The sequence below is a fragment of the Dermacentor albipictus genome, chromosome 4, assembly GCF_038994185.2.
Source record: "Dermacentor albipictus isolate Rhodes 1998 colony chromosome 4, USDA_Dalb.pri_finalv2, whole genome shotgun sequence".
Lineage (NCBI taxonomy): Eukaryota > Metazoa > Arthropoda > Arachnida > Ixodida > Ixodidae > Dermacentor > Dermacentor albipictus.
Window position 1 is genome coordinate 181,208,348 of NC_091824.1, and position 26,106 is coordinate 181,234,453.

Consider the following 26,106-nt stretch of genomic DNA (forward strand, 5'->3'; position numbering starts at 1 on the left):
TGGCAGCGCCGTTCCATCGGGCTCCACTGCAGACGCCTCGCCGCAGCCTTCAGCCCGTGCGGACGGGCAGTTTGCGCGTGTTTCACGCTCGCTGGCGTTCTCCCTTGTCCGAATTAGTGATACCATGAGAAAGCGGTATCCACCTACAGCAATAAGATTTATCGGGCCAGTTGGTTCATACTGTAATAAGGGCAAACTGCACGAAAGAAAGAAACGCATAGAGCGAAGCGCGGAAGCTGTGTTTTTTCCTGCCGTCTTAACGTTTCGCGCAGTTTAGGCTAGAAGCTTGAACATTTGGCCAAAGTGTATGATTAGGATGATCTTCATCCCCACCGAGGCTTCTCGCCACGCCAAAGAAGCGCAAGAAAAAGAAAGATGAGGTCAGTCTTTGAACACACAAGCCACACACACTCACACGAAAATATCATCTGCTCTTCCACTCCGTGAAGATGGTTAACCAGCGAAGCTGAAACGTGCGGCCCGTGTTTATCACTGGGTTAATCTAGAGGATTCATTAAAGTATTTCTGAATTATGCGGTAACACACACAATCGGTTGCGACGGAGAGAACGACGTCACTGACGATATGCCCGTAGTCCGCCGTTGTCGCTTGCGTTCGATGTCTCGAGTTTGCTCGGAGGCGTGATTAGCTACTTTCGCCCGATTTGCGATTATTCAAAATTAAGTTTCTTCAGAAATTAAATCTATCCGTTACGTAAGACAATGAGTGGCTCATACTGCCTTAAGCAATGGCCCCTCCCACCGTAAACGCGGCCTCCCCATTACGATGACAGAAGTGAAATTCTACGCTGCAATGATGAACGGCAACGCAGCCAGCTGTGAAAGACGACGATGAACGTAGGAGCAGTGGCACGAGCGCGTGTGCCGGTCGGCACAAGCGACTGCAGCTCAGTCGAACCTTGAGCATTAGACTCCGAACAAGACTGCACCGTGACGTTCCACGTCTACCTTCGGACGTCCCTGGTTGTCCCTGGTTCCTGCTTGCCTCGACAGAGCGACCGTTTCGTTGACCTGCAGTGGTGTTTTGGCTGAGTATCGGGTGGTTTAAGGTGTCTCAATAAGCGTATTTTAGTTCCTGGTTGATTGGCATTCCTTGCGTCAGCCGTCTTGAGCTGATGTCGACCAGTTCTCCTGGCCAGGCGCGATCCGCCTGGTCAGCATCCCTGCCACCTAATGAATTGCCCATAGAATTGTTTTTTCGCAGTGGCGTCAGCACCATTCCTGTGGCGCTTGTGCCTACCAATGGAGGCTCCATCAGGATCACGAATCCTCAGGCTGTACAGAAGGCACTCAAGGCCACGTCTAACCACTTCCAGACCATCACTGATGTACGAGCGTTCGGACGGGGAGGTATAGTGTGTCGTTCACCCGAGCAGACCTGTGTAGAAGACCTCTTGAAATGCACTTCATTCGCTTCCACCCCGGTGAGTGCTTTTATTCCGCCTCACCTTGCGTGCACCAAGGGTCTTGTACGGGGCGTAGACTCCCGATTAAGTCCTACTGAAACCCTGGACAAGCTATCCGCAGCAGGCGTCATTGCCATCTACCGTTGCAATCGACTGGCCAATAACGAGAGGGTTCCGACAGAATCTGTTATTGCAACGTTTGTGGGCACATCATGTCCATCTGAAATAAAGGTGTGGCCTCTTGTGTTCCGTGTAGAGCCGCTTGCGTCACGTCCAATCCAGTGTAAGAATTGTTGGAGATTCGGGCACAGTGCAGGAGGATGTAAGTCTAGCTTGCGTTGCCGCACCTGTGGGGATGGCCATTCTTCAAGTGAATGCTCTACTCAATCTCAAAAGTGCTGCCTCTGTGGGGGAGAACACCCAGCAGACTATTTGAAATGCTCAGCTCGCGCTCACGAAATACAAATTCTTGAAATAATCGACCGCCGTCGTTGCTCCCGAAGAGATGCAATTTCAGTTATCAAAGACAGGGCCTTCGGATACTCTGGTGTTACAGCGCGCAACACTCCGAGCATGGATCTTAATCTCTCAGAAGCAATTGACTCTGCTGTGGAAAAAGCAATGGCTAAAGCGATGGATAAATTGATATCCAGTCTCTCTGACTGCTTAGCGCAAATCATTTCCAGTCACATGATGCAAATAATGCAGCCAACTAGGACACCAATGCAGTGCCCAGTATCTAACGCCACACCTCGAACGCCTAGCAACGCGGTAGAGACGCCTTCCACAGTTGAAGAATATTCCACAGACACTACTGCGCTAGTCCAAACACGCGAGGATGAGCCCTCTTATTCAGACACTGTTATTGTCACAGACATGGAACTTGACACTCGAGCTCCCAAACGTATGGGGTCCCCAATTTCAAAAACTATGAAACCAAAATCGAAAAAGAGTCAACCAACTCCTGTGCTTACAGAAAGTATTTTCAAGGCGGCAGTTGCCGCTGCTGTGCGTTCAACACCATTGGACAGTTGAAAGTGCTGCAGTGGAACTGTCGTTCTATATTTTCAGCTTCAACAGATTTATCTTGCCTATCTATTCAATTCAATCCAGATATCTTACTTCTTCAAGAAACGTGGCTTTCACCAGAGAAAAATTTTCATTTAAAAGGTTTTCGGTCCTTCCGATTAGATAGAGACTCGCGAGGTGGAGGATTAATGATACTTGTTTCCAGTAAAATTTGTCACAAGGCAAAAATTTCTTTTCAAATCATGGACTGCGACTGTGAAATTTTGGCCATAGATTTATGTCTCCCAGGATACCATCCATTTTCAATTATAAATGCTTATTTCCCCATCGGTGTGCAATGTACGCGTCAACTTGATAGGGCTGTGGCTGCATGTAGAAAAGAAATTTTGTTTGTAGGGGATTTTAATTCACATCACGTGTCGTGGGGACAAAAAACAGATTTGTGTGGTAAGCGACTTTGGGAGTGGTCTATTGATAGTCACCTTTCATGTCAGAACACAGGACAAGTAACGTTTGTTAGAGGACCCTTCCGTTCAGTGTTAGATTTGACATTTTGTAGCGCTGGCATCAAGGTGTTGTCGTGGGTAGCGGTTGAATCAGCAACCAACAGCGATCATCTTCCTGTGTCATTTGAAATCAATTGTCAAATAACATCTTTAGATTACAAGGCATGCACATTTATGGACCATACGAAATTTAAGACTTTCTTGCGTTCTGCCGTTTCGAAACTTGCCAATGCCAATGATAAGGAAATCGCTTCAACCATTTGCTCAATTCTAGAGGATTCCCGGAAGCAAGCTGAATTTGTCATCCCTTCGGCTAAAGGCACCGCTTGTCGTTGGTGGAATAATGAGTGTACGCGGGACTATAGAAAAAGAAAGGCCGCTTGGAAAACGCTTCTGCATAATCAGTGCCCGACCACTTGGAAAGATTATCAGTTTTATTCTGGTGTATTTAAGCGTACTGTTAATCGAGCCAAAGAGGAATACGATATTAGACATTACGATTATCTATCTAATTCAAAAAATAAGCGTGCTTTATTTTCATTCCTTCGAGCTAGAAAGGTGCTACCAACACCCTTAACATTAGATTCAATTGTTTTGACCCCGCAGGAACTGAGCACCTCCCTAGAAGGGATTGCCGAAGGCTTAGAAAATCGATTTACGGCCAGGCTTCCGTCTATTCATTCTACATTAGGTCCTTGGGATGACTTTACTCCAATTTCCTTAGCTGAACTAAATGAGACTTCACTATGTTTACCGAATTCAGCCCCTGGCCCTGATGGCGTCACAAATGCAATGTTAAAAATATTGTTACAGGAATCGCCTAGCGTTCTTTTAGACCTGGTGAATTATTCAATTAAATATGCATGGATTCCGTTGCACTGGAAGCTTGCCAAGGTAATATTGATGCTTAAGAAACAAGAAGGAAGGTATGTATTAGAGAACATTAGGCCCATTGCGCTTACATCAAACGTAGTAAAATTCATTGAGAGGCTCCTTCACCGTCGCATCATGAAATTTGTTAATGATAATTCCCTTCTTAGTCCCTGTCAGATTGGTTTCAGGGCCGGCTGCTCCATCTGGCATGCCCACGTCGACTTAGAAAGCCGAATACAACTCGCTCGACGTCATAGGCAATACGCTGCCTTAGTGACGCTCGATATCGCTAAAGCATACGACACTGTGGAGCACACAATATTGATCAATCGGTTAACTTCCTGTGGTGTTCCTGGGTATATAGTAGCGTGGATTCGGTCATTCTTAGGTGAAAGAGAATTCTATTGCTACGCAAGCGGCGTTTCTTCTTCTAGACACAAACAAACGAGAGGCGTACCGCAAGGCTCAGTTCTTTCCCCGGTACTTTTTAATATTCTCATGAGCACATTACCTTGTCATCAAGAAATAACTACTTATGTTTATGCAGACGATATTGCGTTTTTTGCATCTGCAAACGACATCCACACGCTATACCAACGGCTGCAAACTTACCTTTATGATCTGGAGAGGTGGTTAGATACTAGTCACTTCACCCTCAATGCCAGCAAATGTGCTGTTCTCGTATTTCCGATACGTGACATAGTGCACATTTCATTGTCTTACCACCTTCAAGACATACCACAGGTGGAATCTGTTAAATACCTCGGAATTATTTATAATGCCTCTCTCAACTGGCGCTCACACATAGATCATTTGACTGGGAAAGGTACCCGTGCAATTGGCATATTGCGTAGGCTGAGCAGTCGTCGAATAGGATTGAGAAGAGATACACTCCTAATGATATATCGTATGTACGTTCGTCCTGTACTAGAATTTGGTTGCGTGCTCTTCTCTGGAGCTCCAGCCTACATGTCCCGTCCTCTAATCCTCTTAGAAAGAGAAGCATTACGTCTGTGTTTAGGTCTTCCTAAATTTGTTGCAAATTCTATTCTTTATCTAGAATCCCGTGTTCCGCCACTTCCGTGCAGGTTCCGGCTTTTGACGGTGCAGACGTTCTTAAGGATTTACGAATCACCACTGCGTCATCCCCAAATAATCTTTATTTCACAACCTGCGTTGTTTTTCGGTGTCATCTGGCCGCGACTACATAATCCGCAAATTATATTTGTCCAAAAATTACTTGACTCTTTGGGCGTGCGCATATGCGATGTTCTTCCTATTACCGACAGAACTGTTGCCACGGATATTCAATTTGATGACATCTTTCCTAATAACGCAAAATTACTTCCACACCATATTCTAGACGGTATATTGCAAGATCATCTGAAAAACCTTCAAACAAACGTTGTAATTGCTACAGATGCTTCACAATGTGAAGAAAAGTCAGGTGTAGGAATTTTTTCCCCGATTCTCGATTGGACATTTTCTCTTCGGCTGCCAGATTTCATACCGATTTTTTTAGCCGAATTCATGGCCGTGGTGCTGGCATTACGCAAATTAGGACCATCAATTACGTCAGCCGTGATAGTCACTGATTCTTTATCACTGTGCTCATCCCTTACTGCTTCTAGTGATTCTCGCGTGATGAGGACATTTCAATCATTGGTACCTGCTTACTTGAGAAGCGTGCGTTTGATTTGGGTGCCTGGCCATAAAGGACTAATCATTAATGAAATTGCAGACACTCTAGCCAAGGCATCGATAAGTGGCCCGATTCTTCCTTGCTGCCCTTTGACTGCTTATGTTACTGCAGCTAGATTTCGCAGGAGTATCATTATACAGTCAGTGTCAGGCTCCGCAATTACTAACTCTGCGGATTACGGACATCTCCTGCACCCTTGGAACAGAGATTTTTGCCGAACACGGAAAATTGAAGTGTCTATCACGAAGCTGCGCTGCCGTATACCTGCATTGAACTTCTACCTCCACAGGTCTGGTCTGGTCCCCTCACCATTATGCTCATTCTGTGGCGAAGCGGAGACAATCGACCATTTCTTGTTGTCTTGCAGACGTTTTTCTATTATAAGAAAACGACTACTCGAAATCCCGCTTCGCTCTATTGGTTTAACTTTATCAGTGCCTGTGATCCTGTCTTTTGGAGCCTCCATTGTTGGGTTCAGCAACAGAAATGTTTGCTTGGCGATCCAAAATTACCTCATTGAAACCAATCGATTTCCATGTTAGATTGATCGTTCTCCCTCCCAACCATAGCTTTTTTTTATTTCTTATCTTTTATTGATTATTATTGTTATTATTATTATTATCTTATACCCGGTTTTGATCTGATTATTTCCTTTTTTCTCCAAACACAAAACGTTCACTTTTAAACTCACACGCCCAAATTGTTAACTCCCTTGTTATCATTATTATTTTTAGGCACCTAATTAAACCGCCCGATTCTTGGCCAATCCCCCACTGTGGGTATGTGCCACGGCCACTAAGGACAACAACAACAACAACAACAACAAGGAATAGCCGAATTCATGGCCGTGGTGCTAGCATTACGCAAATTAGGACCATCAATTACGTCAGCCGTGATAGTTACTGATTCTTTATCATTGTGCTCATCCCTTACTGCTTCTATTGATTCTCGCGTGATGAGGACATTTCAATCATTGGTACCTCGTTACTTGAGAAGCGTGCGTTTGATTTGGGTGCCCGGCCATAAAGGACTAATCATTAATGAAATTGCAGACTCTCTAGCCAAGGCATCGATAAGTGGCCCGATTCTTCCTTGCTGCCCTTTGACTGCTTATGTGACTGCAGCTAGATTTCGCAGGAGTATCATTATACAGTCAGTATCAGGCTCCGAAATTACTAACTCTGTGGACTACGGACATCTCCTGCACCCTTGGAACAGAGATTTTTGCCGAACACGGAAAATTGAAGTGTCCATCACGAAGCTGCGCTGCCGTATACCTGCATTGAACTTCTACCTCCACAGGTCTGGTCTGGTCCCCTCACCACTATGCTCATTCTGTGGCGAAGCGGAGACAATCGACCATTTCTTGTTGTCTTGCAGACGTTTTTCTATTATAAGAAAACGACTACTCGAAATCCCGCTTCGCTCTATTGGTCTGACTTTATCAGTGCCTGTGATCCTATCTTTTGGAGCCTCCATTGTTGGGTTCAGCAACAGAAATGTTTGCTTGGCGATCCAAAATTACCTCATTGAAACTAATCGATTTCCATGTTAGATTGATCGTTCTCCCTCCCAACCATACCTTTCTTTTATTTCTTATCTTTCATTTATTATTATTATTATTATTATTATTATTATTATTATTATTATTATTGTTATCTTATACCCGGTTTTCATCTGATTATTTCTTTTTTTCTCCAAACACAAAACGTTTACTTTTAAACTCACACTTGTTATCATTATTATTTTAGGCACCTAATTAAACCGCCCGATTCTTGGCCAATCCCCCACTGTGGGTATGTGCCACGGCCACTCAGGACAACAACAACAACAACAGAATCGCTCTGTTCCACGCCGAGCGAAGCGTCGCATTGCTGGCGGCACAGAAAAAACAGCGCGCCGAACTGTCGACATCGTTCCGATAGCCGCCTATGCAGCCAGGTGCGCAGCACGTCGGCATCGTCTGCTTATATTCTCAACAAACTCAGCGAAAGCTACAGTTTCGCGGATTACATGCTTGCTGAAATTCGCCTTCAACAACGAACCACACAATACGCTGCACCGCGCGCTTAGTCCGGCCCGCCCGCGTAGCCGGCTAGTGAGGAAGTGAAGCCGGGCGCGACTGCAGCGCCACGAAGGCGCGGGCGGGTGGCGGTTCCGCGCAACGGCGCCGAGTTTTAAAACTGAAGCTAGTCTAGTAACGTTGGCCGCGACGGCGCGAGTTGGAGCCCCGTTTCTCCTCTGTCGTGACGTCACGGTGTCACGTGGTATTGAAGGCGACACCGCCGCGCCTGAGGAGCTGGGTTGAGCTCTCGTAATATGCTTCGCATAAAAGCGGAGCCCACCGAAGTGTTGAGGCGAACGGCGATGATGAAGAAATCTGGACCGAGACCGCCCGGCCGTGTACAGCGGACGCATTTCGACGGGGGCGAAATACAAAACACCCGTTTATTTAAATTTAGGTGCATTTTAAAGGATGCCAGGAGGTCAGAATTAATCCTGAGTCCCCCACTTACGGCGTGCCTCATAATCGTGTAGTGGTTTTGGCTCTTAAAATGCCAGATTTCTTTTTTTTTTGTCTGAGACCGCCGCAAGCTCCATGTTATGAGCGGCTTCTTTTTCTTCTCGAGCGCTCATGTCATGGCAGAAGACGCGCTCAGGCAGTAATTTAAGCATATTCAATGTTAAAAAAAATGGCTGTGGCTTAGGTAAGGTTAAGCCCAGGATGCGAAGCATACTAGCCTTTATTTTAGTTGTTGAACCACTCTTTAGCCTGGTGAACTGCTGTTGCTTGGCTATATTTGGTTCGGCTAGACGAAGAAACAACTCATGCATTACTTCTTCGCCTTCAAGAGTGGAACGCGACAGCGTTCCCGTCGACCCGCCAAGGGGTGTAAGACAATGGGCTACAGGGCAGCGACTACGCGCCCCGCATTGGACGCGGTGAGCGTCGAGCAAAGCAGCGTTCGGCGCGGCAACGAAATGTGCGCCTGAGCAAGAGACGCACGCCTTAGAAACAGCGCGTTTCTAAGGCAACACCGCATTCACTAGAGGCGCTTTTGTACCGCTTTGAAGCGTTGTACTCGTGGCTCAGTGGTAGCGTCTCCGTCCCACACTCCGGAGACCCTGGTTCGATTCCCACCCAGCCCGTCTTGCAAGAGTTGAGCCAAAGCCACTTCTCCTCTGTCGTGACGTCACGGTGTCACGTGATTTCATGGTCACCGCCGCGCCTGAGGAGCTGGGTTGAGCCCTCGTAATATGCTTCGCATAAAACAGTTGCGTGAAACTAAAGCGACGGTTGAAGAAGTTGAGAAAGCTAGAATACCGAGGCTGCCCCACACACCACAGCGGAAGCGGCGTTCGCATGCCCTCTCAGGCACGGTTGCGCCTCTAGCGGCGGGCGCTGGCTCTATATGAAACTGAGGCGGCAGTTTCGTGACCAGAAAAAAAAAAATGGAAGGACTCTGGTGTAACTAAAGCTGTCTAATAAATGGAAGGACTCTGCTAATACTACGCCAGGTCTAACCGCTCGTCGTGCATGCTGTGGCCACGCAGTGGCTCCCCCAGAGCCGGCGCGGCGCTTAGCAGCTGGTTCAGTAACGTGGAAAGTTGGGCTAGTTGGTGAGTGATCATAGTACCTTGCTGGTGAAGCAGCGCACAAACACGGACACAGTGAAGACAAGCAGGAATAGACGACACTCGCTGCACTCGCAACTATTTTATTTCGGAACACAAACTTCAAGTTTATATACCTGCGCACCCTGAGGCGTCAAAGCAAATCATGGTAAGATTAAAGGCTTTTTTTTTTATTTTTTTTATTTTTTTATATATATTTATCGTTTGCCCGCTCATACTCGGGCGTCAAAGGCATTGCACTTATCTGTCATGGTGCATGGTTGTTAGGGTTGCAACAAATTAGGATAGGATTGCACACCATGACAGATAAGTGCAATGCCTTTGACGCCCGAGTATGAGCGGGCAAACGATAAATATATATAAAAAAATAAAAAAAAAAAGCCTTTAATCTTACCATGATTTGCTTTGACGCCTCAGGGTGCGCAGGTATATAAACTTGAAGTTTGTGTTCCGAAATAAAATAGTTGCGAGTGCAGCGAGTGTCGTCTATTCCTGCTTGTCTTCACTGTGTCCGTGTTTGTGCGCTGCTTCACCAGCAAGGTACTATGATTAGCAGCTGGTGTGATGTCAGCTCTCTCCGTTGCTATGACGACGTGTGACGTCGGCTTGCTTCCCTCTCGTGGCGTGTGCAGTGGCCCCCGAGCATGCGTCGCGCCTAATAGGTGATCTCGCCGTTGATATGACGGCAACCTCGCCTTGCGCTCGCTCGGTGGCGGCTTCACTGGGATGTATTAGCCCCGAGAAAGAGGAATGGCGCCCTCTCGCGAGTGACGTCACGGCCAGGACGCCGCTCGCTCCGGCTCGCTCGGCTGCCGCGCGCGCTCGTTCCCTTCGTGTATGCTTGGGGTATCGGTGGCTCGAGCCGTACGTATTGATGAATAAGTCGGCTTCTTTCAGCTGTAATACCTCAACCACAGTTTCTTCTTCAAAAGCGTGTGAGTCGAGAAACTTTGCGACTTGGATATCGCAAGCTAAGTAGCGTTAAAGGGGTCTACAAGTTTTTGCAATGCATATATGCGCCGTGTCTATCGGTAAATTTTGACTAAAAAAAGAATATCTGCAAATTCAACACGCGAAGTTGTGTATGATGCTTCGCTAAACACTTAACATTCCTTTAGTATTTAGCTATTTACGTGGAAGAAAAAATTCGTACTTGGCGTCAACATGTTATCCGATGTTAGAAAGACACTGCCCAGCGAAGCTGTCATCATGATTCATATTACTCTGGTGTGTTGTTCTATTCAAGTATGGCCATTCATTAATGCGTAAAAAAATAGTTAGGCGCGCATTTCTTATGAAAATGTTTGCTGCTACTTTCATCCCCCTCTGAAACAGGCCTCCAAAAAACGAATTGCTCATGGCTGCTAACACGACGGCGTGTCATGTAGAGTATTTACATAGTTAATTCACAAACACCATAGTAGCAATCACCTGAGAGAAAAGTTTCGTTGTTTAGATCAACAGCCACTCAATTGAAAGTGATGAAATGTATCATAGTGGCCCTCAGTAGCCTTTATCGACAATATGGCACACCCCTGATCACGTAACGGTAGCAATCGACTGTCCGTATGGCGAGGCACGCTATGTTCGCGAAACCCATCAGTTCACTTCAACTTCGAATTAAAACCATAAAGCATTTTTTTACAGCGCCAACTGGAATGGCTAAAGTATTCTCGAGCTACTACTACGCAGCTTAGATTGCCTACAAAAGGAAAATTCAAGCACCTTTTGTCTCACCATGTCTCGATCCAGCGTTATTTATTTATACAAACGGATAACTATTCGCTTCGTCGGTACTTAAAAGAGCACCTTGCAGGCTAATTTAAGTTTGCTCCAATCCAATCGCAAACATTCATAAAGAAAGCACCACAAGCCTTGCATATACTTTCACTTGATTTCTGACCCTCCACAGGGGGAATTTCGATATCTTCAATATGTCCCATACTACTAGTCATTGACGCTTCGACTGCTTTCTGGCTGCAGCTATGCGGTCCAGCAGGCATACTTCACTAAAAAAATTGGGCCGAGCAGCCTGTGTCAGTTTGCCAAACAGATTCGTCATGTATATTCCTCAAGCAACAAGCACCAGTAAATTTCTCAAGTGAGTTTGATTTGATGTGATTTATTAATTTTAATTTACACACACACATGTACAGAGGAGTTGTAAATGGAGGTGGATGAGGGAAAAAAGCCGCACAGACGCGGCTTGAGGTAATCTCACCCTCTTAGGTACAATATGGCTGCATGGAGTAACACATCAAGCGCCATATAAATTACATTTATATAGTGGCCATAAAACATTGCAGTTATACAATATATGAAAGCACAGTGAAATATTTCCACGATAACAATGCAAAACACTGCGGCATTGAAATAAATAAATGATATACACTTGGTAACATAGACAAAAAAAGAGGAACATAACATGCATTATTAATCATTAACAAACGCGCTCTAAAGAGGTGAGTTGAACGTGTAGCACGGGAAAGGGAATATATATTGGTACATTCCTATTTGTACTCTGTAAATAGCTGGAAGCATTCATTAAGTTTACTTCAAATTTCCGCCGCTTAAAAAAAATAACCACGTGAAGAACCGCCTAATGTTGACAAGCAGTTAAAGAAGCAAGTGAGGCGTGTAGAATCTAAGCTCCAGTATTAGTTAAGTCACCGTGCTACTGCCGAGCGTTTCTGTGAGGAAATGCAAAAATTCGATATTATACCATGGACTACTCGTCGTGAGCAAACCTGTTTTAGCGGAATAAAATCAACGTAACTGCTGTAGAAGTCATATATAGCCAGCTTTGTGACATACTTGTTGCACCGCGGCAGGTATGGTATCATAACTGGATTCCTATAGGCTATGCTTTTGCGATTGTCTATCCGCGTATGAAAAACCCGCAATGGGCTGGTCTGCGTCGCTTCGGCTGGCACTGTAGCGTTGCCTTCGAGAGCTGCATTGTTGTCTAAGAAATTAGCTCTTTGAATAAATGTTCGCAAAGGAAGACGTCATAAAAATATATTTGAGACGACCACCATAAGTATACAAGCAGAGAGAACGAGGGCGAACAAACGAAAACACCGCAGAAAGCGCCCGTACAACGCACGAACTGTAGCAGACGACAGGCGCGAGTCCATGCCCTGACGTCACGCGAGCGGCGCTCGCAGCGCCGCTCGTGTTCGTTCTCGGGGCTAATAGCGGTGCGCTACGCGTTGGTTGATCAATCTCGCCATGGAAATTACCGACGAAGAGTCTATATCTGAATCTAGTTGCTCTACTGCTTCGAAATGGTTTAATTATAAGGCGAAAGCTAAGCAAGCTAGGAGGAATGAGAGAAAGGTTACAACACGCCCAGGAAACTTTGCTTTCGCAATTCAACCAGGTTTACCCAGAGCTAAACCACAGCCAATTTTTTTTCTCCTTGTTAATATATGACGACTATGGATGTCTGTGAAATGGCCTGTTATTTATTTTGGTTACTTGATGTACGCCCTACGTGCAGGCAATACCGGAAGGGTGAGCTCGTTTGCTTTTTGCAACCACGTGCTGCGTTTTGCGTTTATACTGTGGTCAGCGATAATTTCCATACCCAGCCTGTCACTCGTTAGATTTTTCAGAAATTTTCTGGCGTCTCTTGTACATTGCACTCGACGAATATTTCAGCAATAGCTACGATATTGTTCACATGTAGCTTTGATTCTGGGTCTGAATCTCTCATTGTATGTTAGTGAAATTTGCTGGCGTGTTTTGTAGTACATGGCCATTTTAAAAGTTTTACTTTCCGCACTCTACGTAGAAGTTGAAGCCATACGTACTTATTTCATTTTCAACTGCAATGCTTGCGCATATTTCCTTATTATAGGCTCGGGAAAGCTTGCGACGGATTAATGTGGTGTATGCTAGTTTCTTAACGTGCATTGGGGCTTCTTTTAACTTATGTTTAAGAAGTCCGAGAGTATGGTTAGTGGAGGCAAGGGTGAGTGAGTGAAGAAACTTTGTTATGAATGCCTGCAGAACGGTTAGCCTTCCCCTGTTAGGGAGGCGTCACCGTGATGCGGCCATGACTACCATAGCCATGACGTCTTTGCGGCGTGTGGTGCCTCTACTTCGGCCGCGGCCGCGCTACTTCCTTTGGTCGACCGCGCCTGCCCCTCTTTTGGGGTGGCAGCCTCCCTCCGGTTTCGCTCGGTCCTTGCCTTTCGAGGGCTGCCGAGATCTGCAGGACGGACTGGGCTTGGACATCCTGGTCATAGCACCTCGTTGCGGCCTCGAGACGCGGTGGGATCGTTGTTATCGTTGCAGCTTCGTGCGGATTTTTAGCACAGTCCCAAAGGTAAAAAAAGAAAACTATACAGATCCCACGCACTGTGGGAATCGATGAAAGCAAAGCTTTCCGTGCCGGATTCTTTGATTTGTGATGTTGACGGCTAAAGCTTAATTTCTTCAATGTTTAGGCTAACACGAGAGTGGTGAGTTGATGTTAAACGTTACCTTGCCTGCGCCACTGCTATATTTCTGCGTAGTACACAGAACACACAGGGAGGGGTGTTTGCTTGAGGCGTAGTTGTGCGCCATATTTTATAACTTCAGAGAGGGTAGAGCGTTGCCATTTTTCTCACATGGCACATTGCATTGTGGCAGAAGTATTAAAATCGAATTGGATTATAGGGCTGGACTTTCCAAAACCACACTCGGATTATGAGGCAAGCCGTAGTGGCAGACTCCGGATTAATTTTGACACCGTGATGTTCTTTAATATATGTCTCAAAATCTAAGTGCACGTGAGTTTTCTATTTCGCCCCCGTCGAAATACGGCTGCCGCGATTGGGACCACATCCGGCCTCGACCTCTAGCATTGCAATAGCCGCGCAGCTACCGCGGTGGGCTCAGAACTGTTGATTTGACGGTCGACCGCTCCGTAGTGTTGCCCAGACCCTGCAGTGGGCTTTAATTAATGCGGCTGTGCTTCAGCACGCCCTGCGTAATTTGTCCGCTTGACATATCTGCATGGCGTTTGTTTTTCAGAAATAGCAGCAGCGTACTGCACCGTATCTTGAACTTAAGCGTATCCTGTTTCCCCGCAACTGCTGTCGTGTAGTAGTGGTGCTTCCCAGTGTGTCTATCAATCGGGAAAACCGGGAATTCTCAGGGATTTTGAGTAGTCTGGAAAAACTCGTGGACAACTCATGGAATTTGTGTCGCTATCAGGGAAAATTAGCTGCAATTTTATTGAAAGGGTCGAAAGTAATGCTGGCTCGAGTAACAGTCAGGAATCGTAATGAATCGTCTTTGATGTCCTGTCGTCGGCTGGAGAGCTGCCAGTGTACAGTCAACGACCGACTTTCCGTATTCCCGACAATTTGGACGGCTTCGCGGCACCACCACGTACCCCACAGAGTCAATGTATCAGAACGTTTGATATTTTTGACGCAAGAACTCTTCGCCGTCCGATTTTCCGGACGTTCTGCCGTGACCGCAGTTCCGAAACGGCATTAATCAAAGCCACCACCTCTGCCATTTTTATTACCTCGCCGCCTCGAACCGGCGCTCTCGCACGCAGATGCGCTGGCAGCCGTAACCACCACTGCGGCGACGTTCTCTATGCAGCTTCTTGCTGTTGGGTGCCGTGTTTTTTTATTGAAATAATTCGCTGCTGTCAGCAATGGGACGGACTCCGCCTTTGCGGCCCTCGCGATTGGCTTAGAAGCTTGGAAAGCACGGTGCATTGTATATAGTGCCGGTCCCCGAAAGTCAGCTTCGCCTCTCTACTGAAATGTTACTTAGTGAAGCATACGCAAAAGTATTGCAGTGAAGCATAACAAGCGTGGGAAGGGGCTGTTGCCACGGGACACAGTATGTAGGCCTTAATTACACACGCGTGCACCCGGTGTTTCCTGTCACAGTACGAGCACTGATATGCCTAATACGTGTATTGTCAGGATTGTGGGCTCAATCCCACCGTTCGTAACTCGTTGTCAAGATTGGAGTCGGGCATTTATTTATTTATTTCATATACCTCACAGGCTCCAGAAGGAGTATTGCGTGAGGGGGGCGGTACAGATAACAAATGTTACATAAGTATGAACAAAAAGAGAATCAAATAATAAACAAAGAACGCGACGTAAACAAAGATAAAGAGCAAGGAAAGTAAACGAACAGGTGTTAGCTTTTCAGTATACAGTAAAGCAAACAACCTTAGAACAAATGCTTACATAAATAAATAACAATGAAGTTAAAAGTAACAAAACTGAACAGGTACTAGTTTTTAGCTAAGTACTAGCCAAATATGCAGTGATTTTTAGTCTGAAGGTTAATGGGTCATTAATGTCAGCGAGGTTAACAGGAAGACCATTCCACAGTGCAATCGCACGTGGCAAAGCTGAGCAGTTGAATGCATTGGTGTGACCGAAGATGCGTTGGAAACTGAGATGATTATGCAGGCGTCTAGATGTGCGGGAGGGACGAAGGAGTGGTAAAGTAGATGGGCGTACATTATGCATGATTTTGTGCAGAAGACAAAGTAATGCTATATTCCTGCGCGATTCCAAAGATGAAAGCGACAACGACAGCTTGATGTTAGTTACGCTCGAAAATGGGCTATAATCTCTGGTAATGAAACGTGCAGCACGGTTTTGGATCGACTCGAGAAGATGGATTAGATATGCCTGATGAGGTGACCATATAGAAGCTGCGAATTCGAGCTGCGGTTGCACTAATGTTTGGTAGGCTATCTTTCTTGTGAGGGAGGGAGCGCTGCGAAGGTTACGTTTTAAATATCCGAGAGTGCACGATGCTTTAGCCGTTATTTTCTCAATGTAAGATGACCATGAAAGGCTAGGTGTTAGAATAATTCCAAGGTACTTGTATGAAGACGTGCGAGCGACGATACTATTGTCAAGTGAGTAACTGAAAATGGAGTAGGACTTTTTGTGAGTAAATGTCATCAGTTTGCATTTGTTAGTGTTTAGGGTCATTTGCCAATCCAGACACCAGTTAGTGACACATTGAAGGTCACGTTGAAGAGCAATATGATCAGCGGGGGAGCGGATTTGACGGTAGATAACGCAGTCATCTGCGAATAGTCGAACACTGGATGTAATGTTTAATGGCAAGTCATTGATGAAAATCAGGAAGAGTAAGGGTCCAAGGACACTTCCATGAGGTATGCCTGATGTTACGTTACTGAAAGGGGAAGAGTACTGGTCAATGACAGTGGACTGCTTTCGAAAAGACAAAAAGTTTCTTATCCAAGAAATTATTAGGTCGTCAAGGTTTAAGCATGAGAGTTTAGAAATGAGGCGACAGTGAGCCACGCGATCAAATGCTTTAGAGAAGTCGATGAATATTGAGTCAGTCTGAGCATTGTCGTCCATATTTTGAAAAAGATCCGTAGTGAATTCAATTAGTTGTCTAACATGAAAGGCCTTTTCTGAATCCATGCTGATGTTTAAAAAAGAAGTTATTACATTCTAAGTGATGAACGACATTAGTAAAAATGATGTGTTCGAGTAACTTGCAGGGAACGCTGGTTAGTGATATTGGACGGTAATTACTCACATCGCTCTTGTCACCTGACTTGAAAATGGGTATGATTTTGCCAACTTTCCAATCATTCGGCAGCTCCCCTGTTGACAGTGACTGCTGAAATATGTAACTAAGGATTGTACTGGAAGGGACTACTGAGACAAAGCAGTGGGGGAATATGGCATAGGCACTAGGAATAGCAGGGGAGAGTTATTAGTAGAGTTTGCGGAACAGAATAATATGAGGATAATGAATACCTTCTTCCGCAAGCGGGATAGCCGAAAGTGGACGTGGAGGAGCCCGAACGGCGAGACTAGAAATGAAATAGACTTCATACTCTGCGCTAACCCTGGCATCATACAAGATGTGGACGTGCTCGGCAAGGTGCGCTGTAGTGACCACAGGATGGTAAGAACTCGAATAAGCCTAGACCTGAGAAGGGAACGGAAGAAACTGGTACATAAGAAGCCGATCAATGAGTTAGCGGTAAGAGGGAAAATAGAGGAATCCCAGATCAAGCTACAGAACAGGTACTCGGCTTTAACTCAGGAAGAGGATCTTAGTGTTGAAGCAATGAATCTTGTGGGCATCATTAAGGAGTGTGCAATGGAAGTCGGTGGCAACTCCGTTAGGCAAGATACCAGTAAACTATCACAGGAGACGAAAGATCTGATCAAGAAACGCCAATGTATGAAAGCCTCTAACCCTACAGCTAGAATAGAACTGGCAGAACTTTCGAAGTTAATCAACAAGCGTAAGACAGCTGACATCAGGAAGTATAATATGGATAGAATTGAACATGCTCTCAGGAATGGAGGAAGCCTAAAAACAGTGAAGAAGAAACTAGGAATTGGCAAGAATCAGATGTATGCGTTAAGAGACAAAGCCGGCAATATCATAACTAATATGGATGAGATAGTTCAAGTGGCTGAGGACTTCTACAGAGATTTATACAGTACCAGTGGCACCCACGACGATAATGGAAGCGAAAATAGTCTAGAGGAATTCGAAATCCCAAAGGTAACGCCGGAAGAAGTAAAGAAAGCGTTAGGAGATATGCAAAGGGGGAAGGCAGCTGGGGAGGATCAGGTAACAGCAGATTTGTTGAAGGATGGTGGGCAGATTGTTCTAGAGAGACTGGCCACCGTGTATACGCAATGCCTCATGACCTCGAGCGTACCGGAATCTTGGAAGAACGCTAACATAATCCTAATCCATAAGAAAGGGGACGCCAAAGACTTGAAAAATTATAGACCGATCAGCTTACTGTCCGTTGCCTACAAACTATTTACTAAGGTAATCGCAAATAGAATCAGGAGCACCTTAGACTTCTGTCAAGCAAAGGACCAGGCAGGATTCCGTAAAGGCTACTCAACAATAGATCATATTCACACTATCAATCAGGTGATAGAGAAATGTGCTGAATATAACCGACCCTTATATATAGCTTTCATTGATTACGAGAAAGCGTTCGATTCTGTCGAAACCTCAGCAGTCATGGAGGCATTACGGAATCAGGGTGTAGACGAGCCGTATGTAAAAATACTGAAAGATATCTATAGCGGCTCCACAGCCACCGTAGTCCTCCATAAAGCAAGCAACAAAATTCCAATAAAGAAAGGCGTCAGGCAGGGAGATACGATATCTCCAATGCTATTCACAGCGTGCTTACAGGAGGTATTCAGAGACCTGGATTGGGAAGAGTTGGGGATAAAAGTTAATGGAGAATACCTTCGTAACTTGCGATTTGCTGATGATATTGCCTTGCTTAGTAACTCAGGGGACCAATTGCAATGCATGCTCACTGACCTGGAGAGGCAAAGCAGAAGAGTGGGTTTAAAAATTAATCTGCAGAAAACTAAAGTAATGTTTAACAGTCTCGGAAGAGAACAGCAATTTACAATAGGCAGCGAGGCACTGGAAGTAGTAAGGGAATACATCTACTTAGGGCAGGTAGTGACGGCAGATCCGGATCATGAGACAGAAATAATCAGAAGAATAAGAATGGACTGGGGTGCGTTTGGCAGGCATTAATCTCAGATCATGAACAGCAGGTTGCCATTATCCCTCAAGAGGAAAGTGTATAATAGCTGCGTCTTACCAGTACTCCCCTACGGGGCAGAAACCTGGAGGCTTACGAAAAGGGTTCTACTCAAATTGAGGACGGCACAACGAGCTATGGAAAGAAGAATGATAGGTGTAACGTTAAGGGATAAGAAAAGAGCAGATTGGGTGAGGGAACAAACGCGAGTTAATGACATCTTAGTTGAAATCAAGAAAAAGAAATGGGCATGGGCAGGACATGTAATGAGGAGGGAGGATAACCGATGGTCATTAAGGGTTACGGACTGGATCCCAAGGGAAGGGAACCGTAGCAGGGGGCGGCAGAAAGTTAGGTGGGCGGATGAGATTAAGAAGTTTGCAGGGACGGCATGGCCACAATTAGTACATGACCGGGGTTGTTGGAGAAGTATGGGAGAGGCCTTTGTCCTGCAGTGGGCGTAACCAGGCTGATGATGATGATGATGACTGTATTCTTTAGGATTTTAGTGTTGATGCCATCAAATCCGGAACTACTCGATAATTTGAGATTGTTAATCAAAGTAGCGATTCCAGCGGCTGTTACAGTAATAGGAGTCATATATTGGTAATCAGAGTCTGCCATCTTTGGCATATTGGAAAGGTCTTCCTTTGTGAACGTGGAAAGAAAGTAGTTGTTAAATACAGATGCGCAGCGCTCTCGCGGTATGGGAAGACCAGTGCTATCCACGAGAGTGGGAGTGTCAGTGCTGTTTGAAGGAGATATCGTTTTCCAGAATTTCTTAGGATTATTTTTTATCATTGACTGAAGGTCATCGGAAAAGAATTTATGCTTTGCACGACGAAGGGAACTGCAGTAGGCTTTTTCGCAGGCTTTATGTTTATTCCACGAACCTAACGTGTTGACGCTTTTGGCTGCCCTGTATAAACATTTTTTTTTGTTTTTTAACGCATTCAAAGTTTTATTAAACCATGGTTTGGAGCAGTTGGTGCGAAATGAGATCTGAGGTATGTATTTATTTGCTAAACCTAGTAGTTGTTCCTTAAACAGGCACCAATTTTTGTTGATTGATCGTTGAGAAAATGTTGCGATAAATCTAGATGAAGAGCTTTGTAAATCTCGGTTAATGGCATTATAGTCTGCTCTTTTATAGTCAAATATTCATTTTGTTGTTAGATTACGTGTGCATGAAGGTGTGCGAACTGTAAATTCTAATAACGAGTGGTCACTGAACCCATCAGTGATTGAAATGGTGCTAACTCTATTAGGTGCTGTTGTTAGAACAAGGTCTAAGACGGTAGTAATGCGCATTGGTTGGAGGACTAGTTGCTCAAAAAAAAAATCAAGGATGAGCTGGACAAAGTCATTAGATGCACGTGAATTGCCTCTTAAGTTAGGCCAATCTATGTCTGGGAAATTAAAATCGCCAAGAATGAGTATATCAGCTTTTGGGAATTTAGAATGAACAGCGGTAAGGCTCTCACGCAAGTTAGAAACAAAGTTATCAGTGCTGTCAGGAGGCCTGTAACACACTCCGTAAAGTGACTTTGATAGTGTCGATGTGACACAAACCCACACTATCTCAATAGTGGAGGGTATCGGTACTATAAACGAAGTGATGTGCTTCTTTATTGCCAGCAAGACACCACCTCCCCTTCGATTATGTCTGTCTCGGCGATAAATGACATAGTCCTCCGTATCAGAAAAAACTTCGCTGTCATTCACGCCGCCACAGAGCCAAGTTTCCGTTAGTGCCAAAATATCACAGTTACTATTTTCCAAGTACGATACGATTTCGGTGCGTTTAGAAATTATACTACGAATGTTAGTAAATGATAAAGCTAGGTACGAAGGCTCGGTGTGTGTATGTTGCGCAGCAGAGGGGTTGTCAGACACGCATGTTATCGGGTTAAGTTCTAGCTATCGCGAAATTGGTACTACGGTATCGGAAAGCGAGTCATACTTGTAAGTAGTGTTATCTACTCGCAGTTTGTCGAGGGTTAACTTCAACGGTACGCCCTTGGTTTTCGCGAAGGCAATGAGCTTGCGTCGGGCAATGCGTGTTTGGAGCGAAAAATCTTTGCGAACAGCGAATTCCGTGCCTTTGAATTTGTAGCCATTTTCTATTATGCTTTGTTTATCTTTAAAAAACGTAAATTTAGCAATTATTGGCCTGTTCTTCTCTCTGTTGAACTGGCCAAGGCGGTGTGCACGTTCTATTTTGGTGGGTTCTATGGTGATGCCAAGGTGTTCACTGCACAAGTTGATAACTTTAGATTCGGATGATGGCCATGATTCGTTTCGATCATCAGGGATGCCAAAGAAGAGTAAATTACACCGCCGAAGTCTTTTTTCGGCATCCTCGCAACGCATCTCTATTGTTTTAAGCTGCCTCGAGATAGCATGGCATTCTTCAGGAGACTCGGATGATGACCTATTGCCAAAACTTTTAATCGATTCGAGATCACCCTCAACAGTCTGAAGCCTAATGGATAACTGTTTCAGTTGACCATCGACAGATGCCTGCCAACTTTTAAGGGCTCGCAGGTCATTTCGAATTTCATCTTGACCAGTTTCGATACGTCGCAACGCTTCCAAAATGGTAGCTAGGTCAACAGGACCAGGATTTGATTCGACGTCTCCAGAAAGAAGTAAGCGTACCCGACATATGAACAAGCACAACAAGTTCTTATAGCGTTTGATAGCAAGTGGCAGCTCGCTGGGGCACGACACCACAAAAAGACAGCGATTGCTGCTCTTCAGGCAAGAACAACCATTCAGGTAACTAACCTGGAACAGAAGCATCGGTGAATGCTCCATGTCTAAAACGATGTTGTGCCCCAGCCGGGCGCCGCCGAATGACTGCTTATAAGCTGCGTATCCTGTGCTGATAGTGCCGGCATGTCGTCTTGATATTCCTCGTTGCCAGCAGCAGGCCGGAATGAATCCCAACTTTGGCGATGTCGGGCATTCCACAGAGCGGTTAGTTGCTGGCATGCTGACTGCTTCGTGAGTAGTACATGATGCGGTAGACAGCGGCAGGGCCAGCAGAAGTAGGTGCACCTGGAACAGAAGCATCGGTGAATGCTCCATGTCTAAAACGATGTCGTGCCCCCTGAATTAGAATGTAGCTGATATGCCGTCGTCCAACTTATCCACGCTGAGGACGTTGTTGAAGGGAAGGACTGCTTCTCATCGAGAACGAGGAATGTGGGTTTATTTACAGTATCTACATCAGTCTAGCATGACTGCGAGAGAAAGTACATCAGTCTAACATGACTGCGAGAGAAAAGTGCATCAATCTAACATGACTGCTTGAGAAACTCCTCGAGCATCCGCACAACAGCGGTTTATGAGCACTCGGTCCCCCCTCGATTCCAAGGTGACGGAAACGTTCGTCCAGCTACCGTAAACAAGCCGCCTCTCCGCGGGACGGCTTATACAGACACGCACACACACACACAGGTTCACGGTCCAGAACCGACGTCACACGGACTTCGCAGAACTCTGAGCTGACCCCCGCAGCGTGGCCGACTTGTCTTGCGTCTCGAACGGCGCGTGGGAAGAGGCATCTGTAGGCATTCCCGCGGGCACTCCCCCGCTTGCGGCCCACCAGGTGGGCGGTGGCGGGCTCAGTATCAATAGTTGATTCGCCGACCGCGTTTAGTCAAAATGGCGACGAGGCTAGAGCGTAATGGTGGCGTTCCAAGCAAAGGTTGCCGTCGCTGTCGCAACTGGCTAGCAAAACTTGCACCTGAGCAGGCCGTTCCTAACAGTATCGACAGGCCTTCAAGGTGTTTTCGAATGTGCCTGTGGCGGTTTGAGCCCTTATGGCCAGCAAATGACATGCATTTATTTTTTCTAACTGGCCGATTTTTCGGATGTTTTTGAGCCCCCTAGGGAGTTAGAAAAATCGCACGTGGACTGTGCAACTGGTCAAGAAGATGCTTCAAATGGTCCGTGGGACGAAGGAGTGGCGGAAGGAGGACAAGAACAGAAAGGACCTACGCATTGAGAAATGAACGGGAAAGGAAGCGTGCGTGCTGCTGCCGTTTTGAAGGAGCTTGAGCTCAAAAAACAAACTGTTGGCTGATGCCGAGATGCAGGTGTCCCTCATCCAAACTAAAATAAACTCTTTAAAGCAGTGAAACACAACACTAAGGCGTCGTGCGCAGCCTGAGAGTATGTCATGACAGTTGAGGTTGGCTTACGAGCTGTTGAGGGAGAATGTCAATTGTGACAAAGTTCGGGCCTCATACCACTGAGCTTGCTATCAGTTGATAGAAATAGCTCATATTCGAAAATATTTGCTTCTGTATGCATCTCCTTTTTATTCGTATTTGAGAGTGTCCGACTCGATTTGAAATTTTTTTTAGAAGACACTTTATTTGCTGTGCATTTTACTAGCCCCTCCCTTCGATTCTCTTCTTGAATAACATAAACACTACTCCTTAGTATTCAAATTGGCATAAGTTCTTTTTAAAAATTTTCTTCTTATGCTTACTAGAGAGTGACAGCATCGGGCGATATGGTTTCAGCCTGTCTTGACATAAAACAGTTCTGAATCACTCAGGGAATTTTGCAAAGGCACTCAGGGAAAATCTGGAATACTCAGGGAACTTGGGAATGCCAACTTGGTAGACACCCTGTTTCCTTGCCTTCACACATCACCTCCCCCCTCTTTTATATTGGAACTGCCTCTTCTCCCTCTCCTCCTCTCTACAGTTCTATCTGTGTCCCATCTGGCCATGCACGTTAGTAGAAAGGGAAGCGCTGTAGTTTCTGCAGTGCTTCTGCGGGGAGTCACGGATAATTACAGCTGTCAAGCAGCTAAAGTGACGACGGCCATGGAGCTCCAGAGGGCATTGTGCACATTCAACCTGTTGGGGGGAAAACGAGTTTCTCCCATCGCCTTTTCTCTCTTACTTGCGCTGTCATCCATATACACCCTCTGAACTCATAGTCGCTCATAGCACTTCCGAGCGACGAGCGATGTATTATAGATTTCCATAACTGAGCAATCGAGTGAAAAGAATGTCCGACCTGTTTGCGCGATGGCTCGTTTTGTCACTCAGAGCCGTCCCTCTGATGGTGTTTGGGCTTGATACCAAAGTACTTGTAAGTTGTGGCGAGTTCTACACAGCGTTGTTATCGAGGGAGTAGGTGGTCTATTAGTGAAAGACATGAGTTTAGTTTTGGAAATATTTAATGGCATTAACAAATTGTAACACCATGCACATATCACTTCTAGGCCAGTTTTTACTAAGTGGCTATGAGTGTTACTTGTTGCACATTGATACAATATACAATCATCTGCAAATAGTCTGATTTTGTACCTCATGTACCTGGGTAAATCATTAATATAGATTGGAGAGAGTAAAGGTCTAAGTACGCTGCCTTGTGGTACTCCAGACGTAACATCAGCATAAGATGAGGTAGAATTGTTAACTGATGTAAACTTAATTCTAGATGAGAGCAAATTGATGATCCATGCAATTACATTAGAGTGAATGTTAAGTTGTAAAAATTCAAGTAACAACCTAGTGTCTGGAATGCGATCAAATGCCTTAGAAAAATATAAAAGTAATATTGCATCAACTTGAAATCCAGCGTGTATGTCGTTAATAAATCCGGGAAGTAGGGTGTCGCATGAGTAGCCTTCGCAAAAACTGTGCTGATGCTTGAAAATAATGTTATGCTCTTCAAGGAAGTTGATGACTTGACTGTGTATGATATGTTCAAGTAATTTACGAGTAGTGCTGGTTAAGGAGATTGGACAATAATTAAGTGGAGAAACACAATTGCCTCATTTGAAAATTGGTATTATTACGGCGAAGCGGTATACCTCTACCGTCCAATGAAATGTTCGTGTTGGCGTGGTAAGCGAAAAACTCCCCATACATGGGCCGATCCCGGAGATAGTGCAATGCCGGGCCGACCCGCAGCGGAGGTTAAGCAGGCGTTATCCAAGCACATTCTCCCGTGAACTTGCCTTCCTCCATGTACGACGGGTGCACCACATCCATTGTGGCTTTTGAGTCGCGAAGTACCCGACACGGTTTGCCGTTTACCATGAGGTCTCGAATGTACGGTTCTAGCAATTTCAGATTTTTCTTATTGCTACTTAGTGACATCAACACTAGTTTGGGATTTTTGCACCCCATGGAGATATGCCCCGTTTCTTAGCAGTTGTAGCAAACTACTTGTTTCTTTGCCTCGAACGCTTTTTTCTTTTGCCTTTCTGCCCTGTGGTCGGGTGACTCCTCCTTTCCCTTGCTGTTCTTGTCACTATTTTTCACCGAATCTGACCTTTCCTTTGATTTGTACTGACTCAACTTTGACCATCGCTCTGGCTTGTCGGGACTGTATTTATTCATCTCCTCAGGAGCTTCTTCGCCTTCGAATGCACAGCGAGTTACATACGCCTTGGCGAGATTGGCCGCTCTCGTGAGTGTCCGCACCTGGCTTATCCTGAACCCAATAAGTTTTCGGGCGGCTGGCGGAAGAACTGTTCTAATGCAACCTACTGCATTGTCTTTTCTGTGTCGCCGAGTGCACTCTCTTCTCTGAGCCGTTCTTTCAGGTTTACCTCCAAAGTGTACGCGAAGTCTGAGTATGACTCACTTTTGGTTTTCTCGAGTTCCCTGAATTTTCACCTGAGTGCTTCTGCTGATAATCTGTGCTTTTTAAGCAGACTCGCTTTGAATTTATCAAAGTCCTCTGCTTCTTTCCCCATGCAGGCAATGATATCAGCTACCTCACGTGGCAACAACTTAAGCAAGCGTTGCGACCGCGTGCTTCTTGCAAATTTTGCCTTCTCACCTGGGCGCTCAAACTGCGCTAGAAAAAGACCTATCTCCCCTACTACTGTGTCGGATGCCATCAAGTCTCATTCTGCGTTCACTTTCTCGTGCCTCTATGCTAGGTCTTTCAGTATTTTCAGCCTTCAGAAACTCAATATCTAGGTGCCTCATTTCGATTGTGTCGCGTGCAGCATGGTTGCGCTCTTCTTTAGCCTCAAATGCTGCCCGCTCGAGCTCTTTTTCTCGTAGGCGCTTGCGCTATTCCTCCTTACGTGTAGTGCTCTATAGGCATTCCTTCAGTTCGTCGTCTGCCCCGATTGCTTCGATCGCCTCAATGATCTCTGGCTTTCTCTTCAATTCGGCAGTTTGGAGGCTCAACTCTCTGGCCAAGTTAAACAACTCCAGCTTGTTTAGTGTGTTCAAGTTCATGGCTGGCTTTAGTGCTGCTAAATCTTCACCCTATAGCAACCTCAATGTACTCAAAACTTCCGTCAATGGCTAAAGAAAAATCGCTGCTTTGTACTTCCCCCAAAAATATGTAAAGCCAAGTGATATCTCGGTGAAAA

General features: G+C 45.5%; 1 protein-coding gene across 3 annotated transcripts in view; it reads left to right on the top strand.

Annotated features, from left to right (window-relative positions):
• The window catches only part of LOC139059436 (uncharacterized), a 102,222-nt gene that overhangs the window by 8,602 nt on the left and 67,514 nt on the right, over positions 1–26,106 (top strand). For 2 of the 3 annotated variants that reach the window (XM_070537871.1, XM_070537870.1), the window contains exon 1: positions 902–1,444. The exons of the other annotated variant lie outside the window; for it this stretch is intronic. In XM_070537871.1, coding sequence (XP_070393972.1) covers positions 1,136–1,444 — 309 coding nt within the window. In that variant the 5' untranslated portion in view covers positions 902–1,135. Of the gene's footprint in view, positions 1–901; positions 1,445–26,106 lie in introns of those variants that run through there. 3 annotated transcript variants of the gene reach the window in all.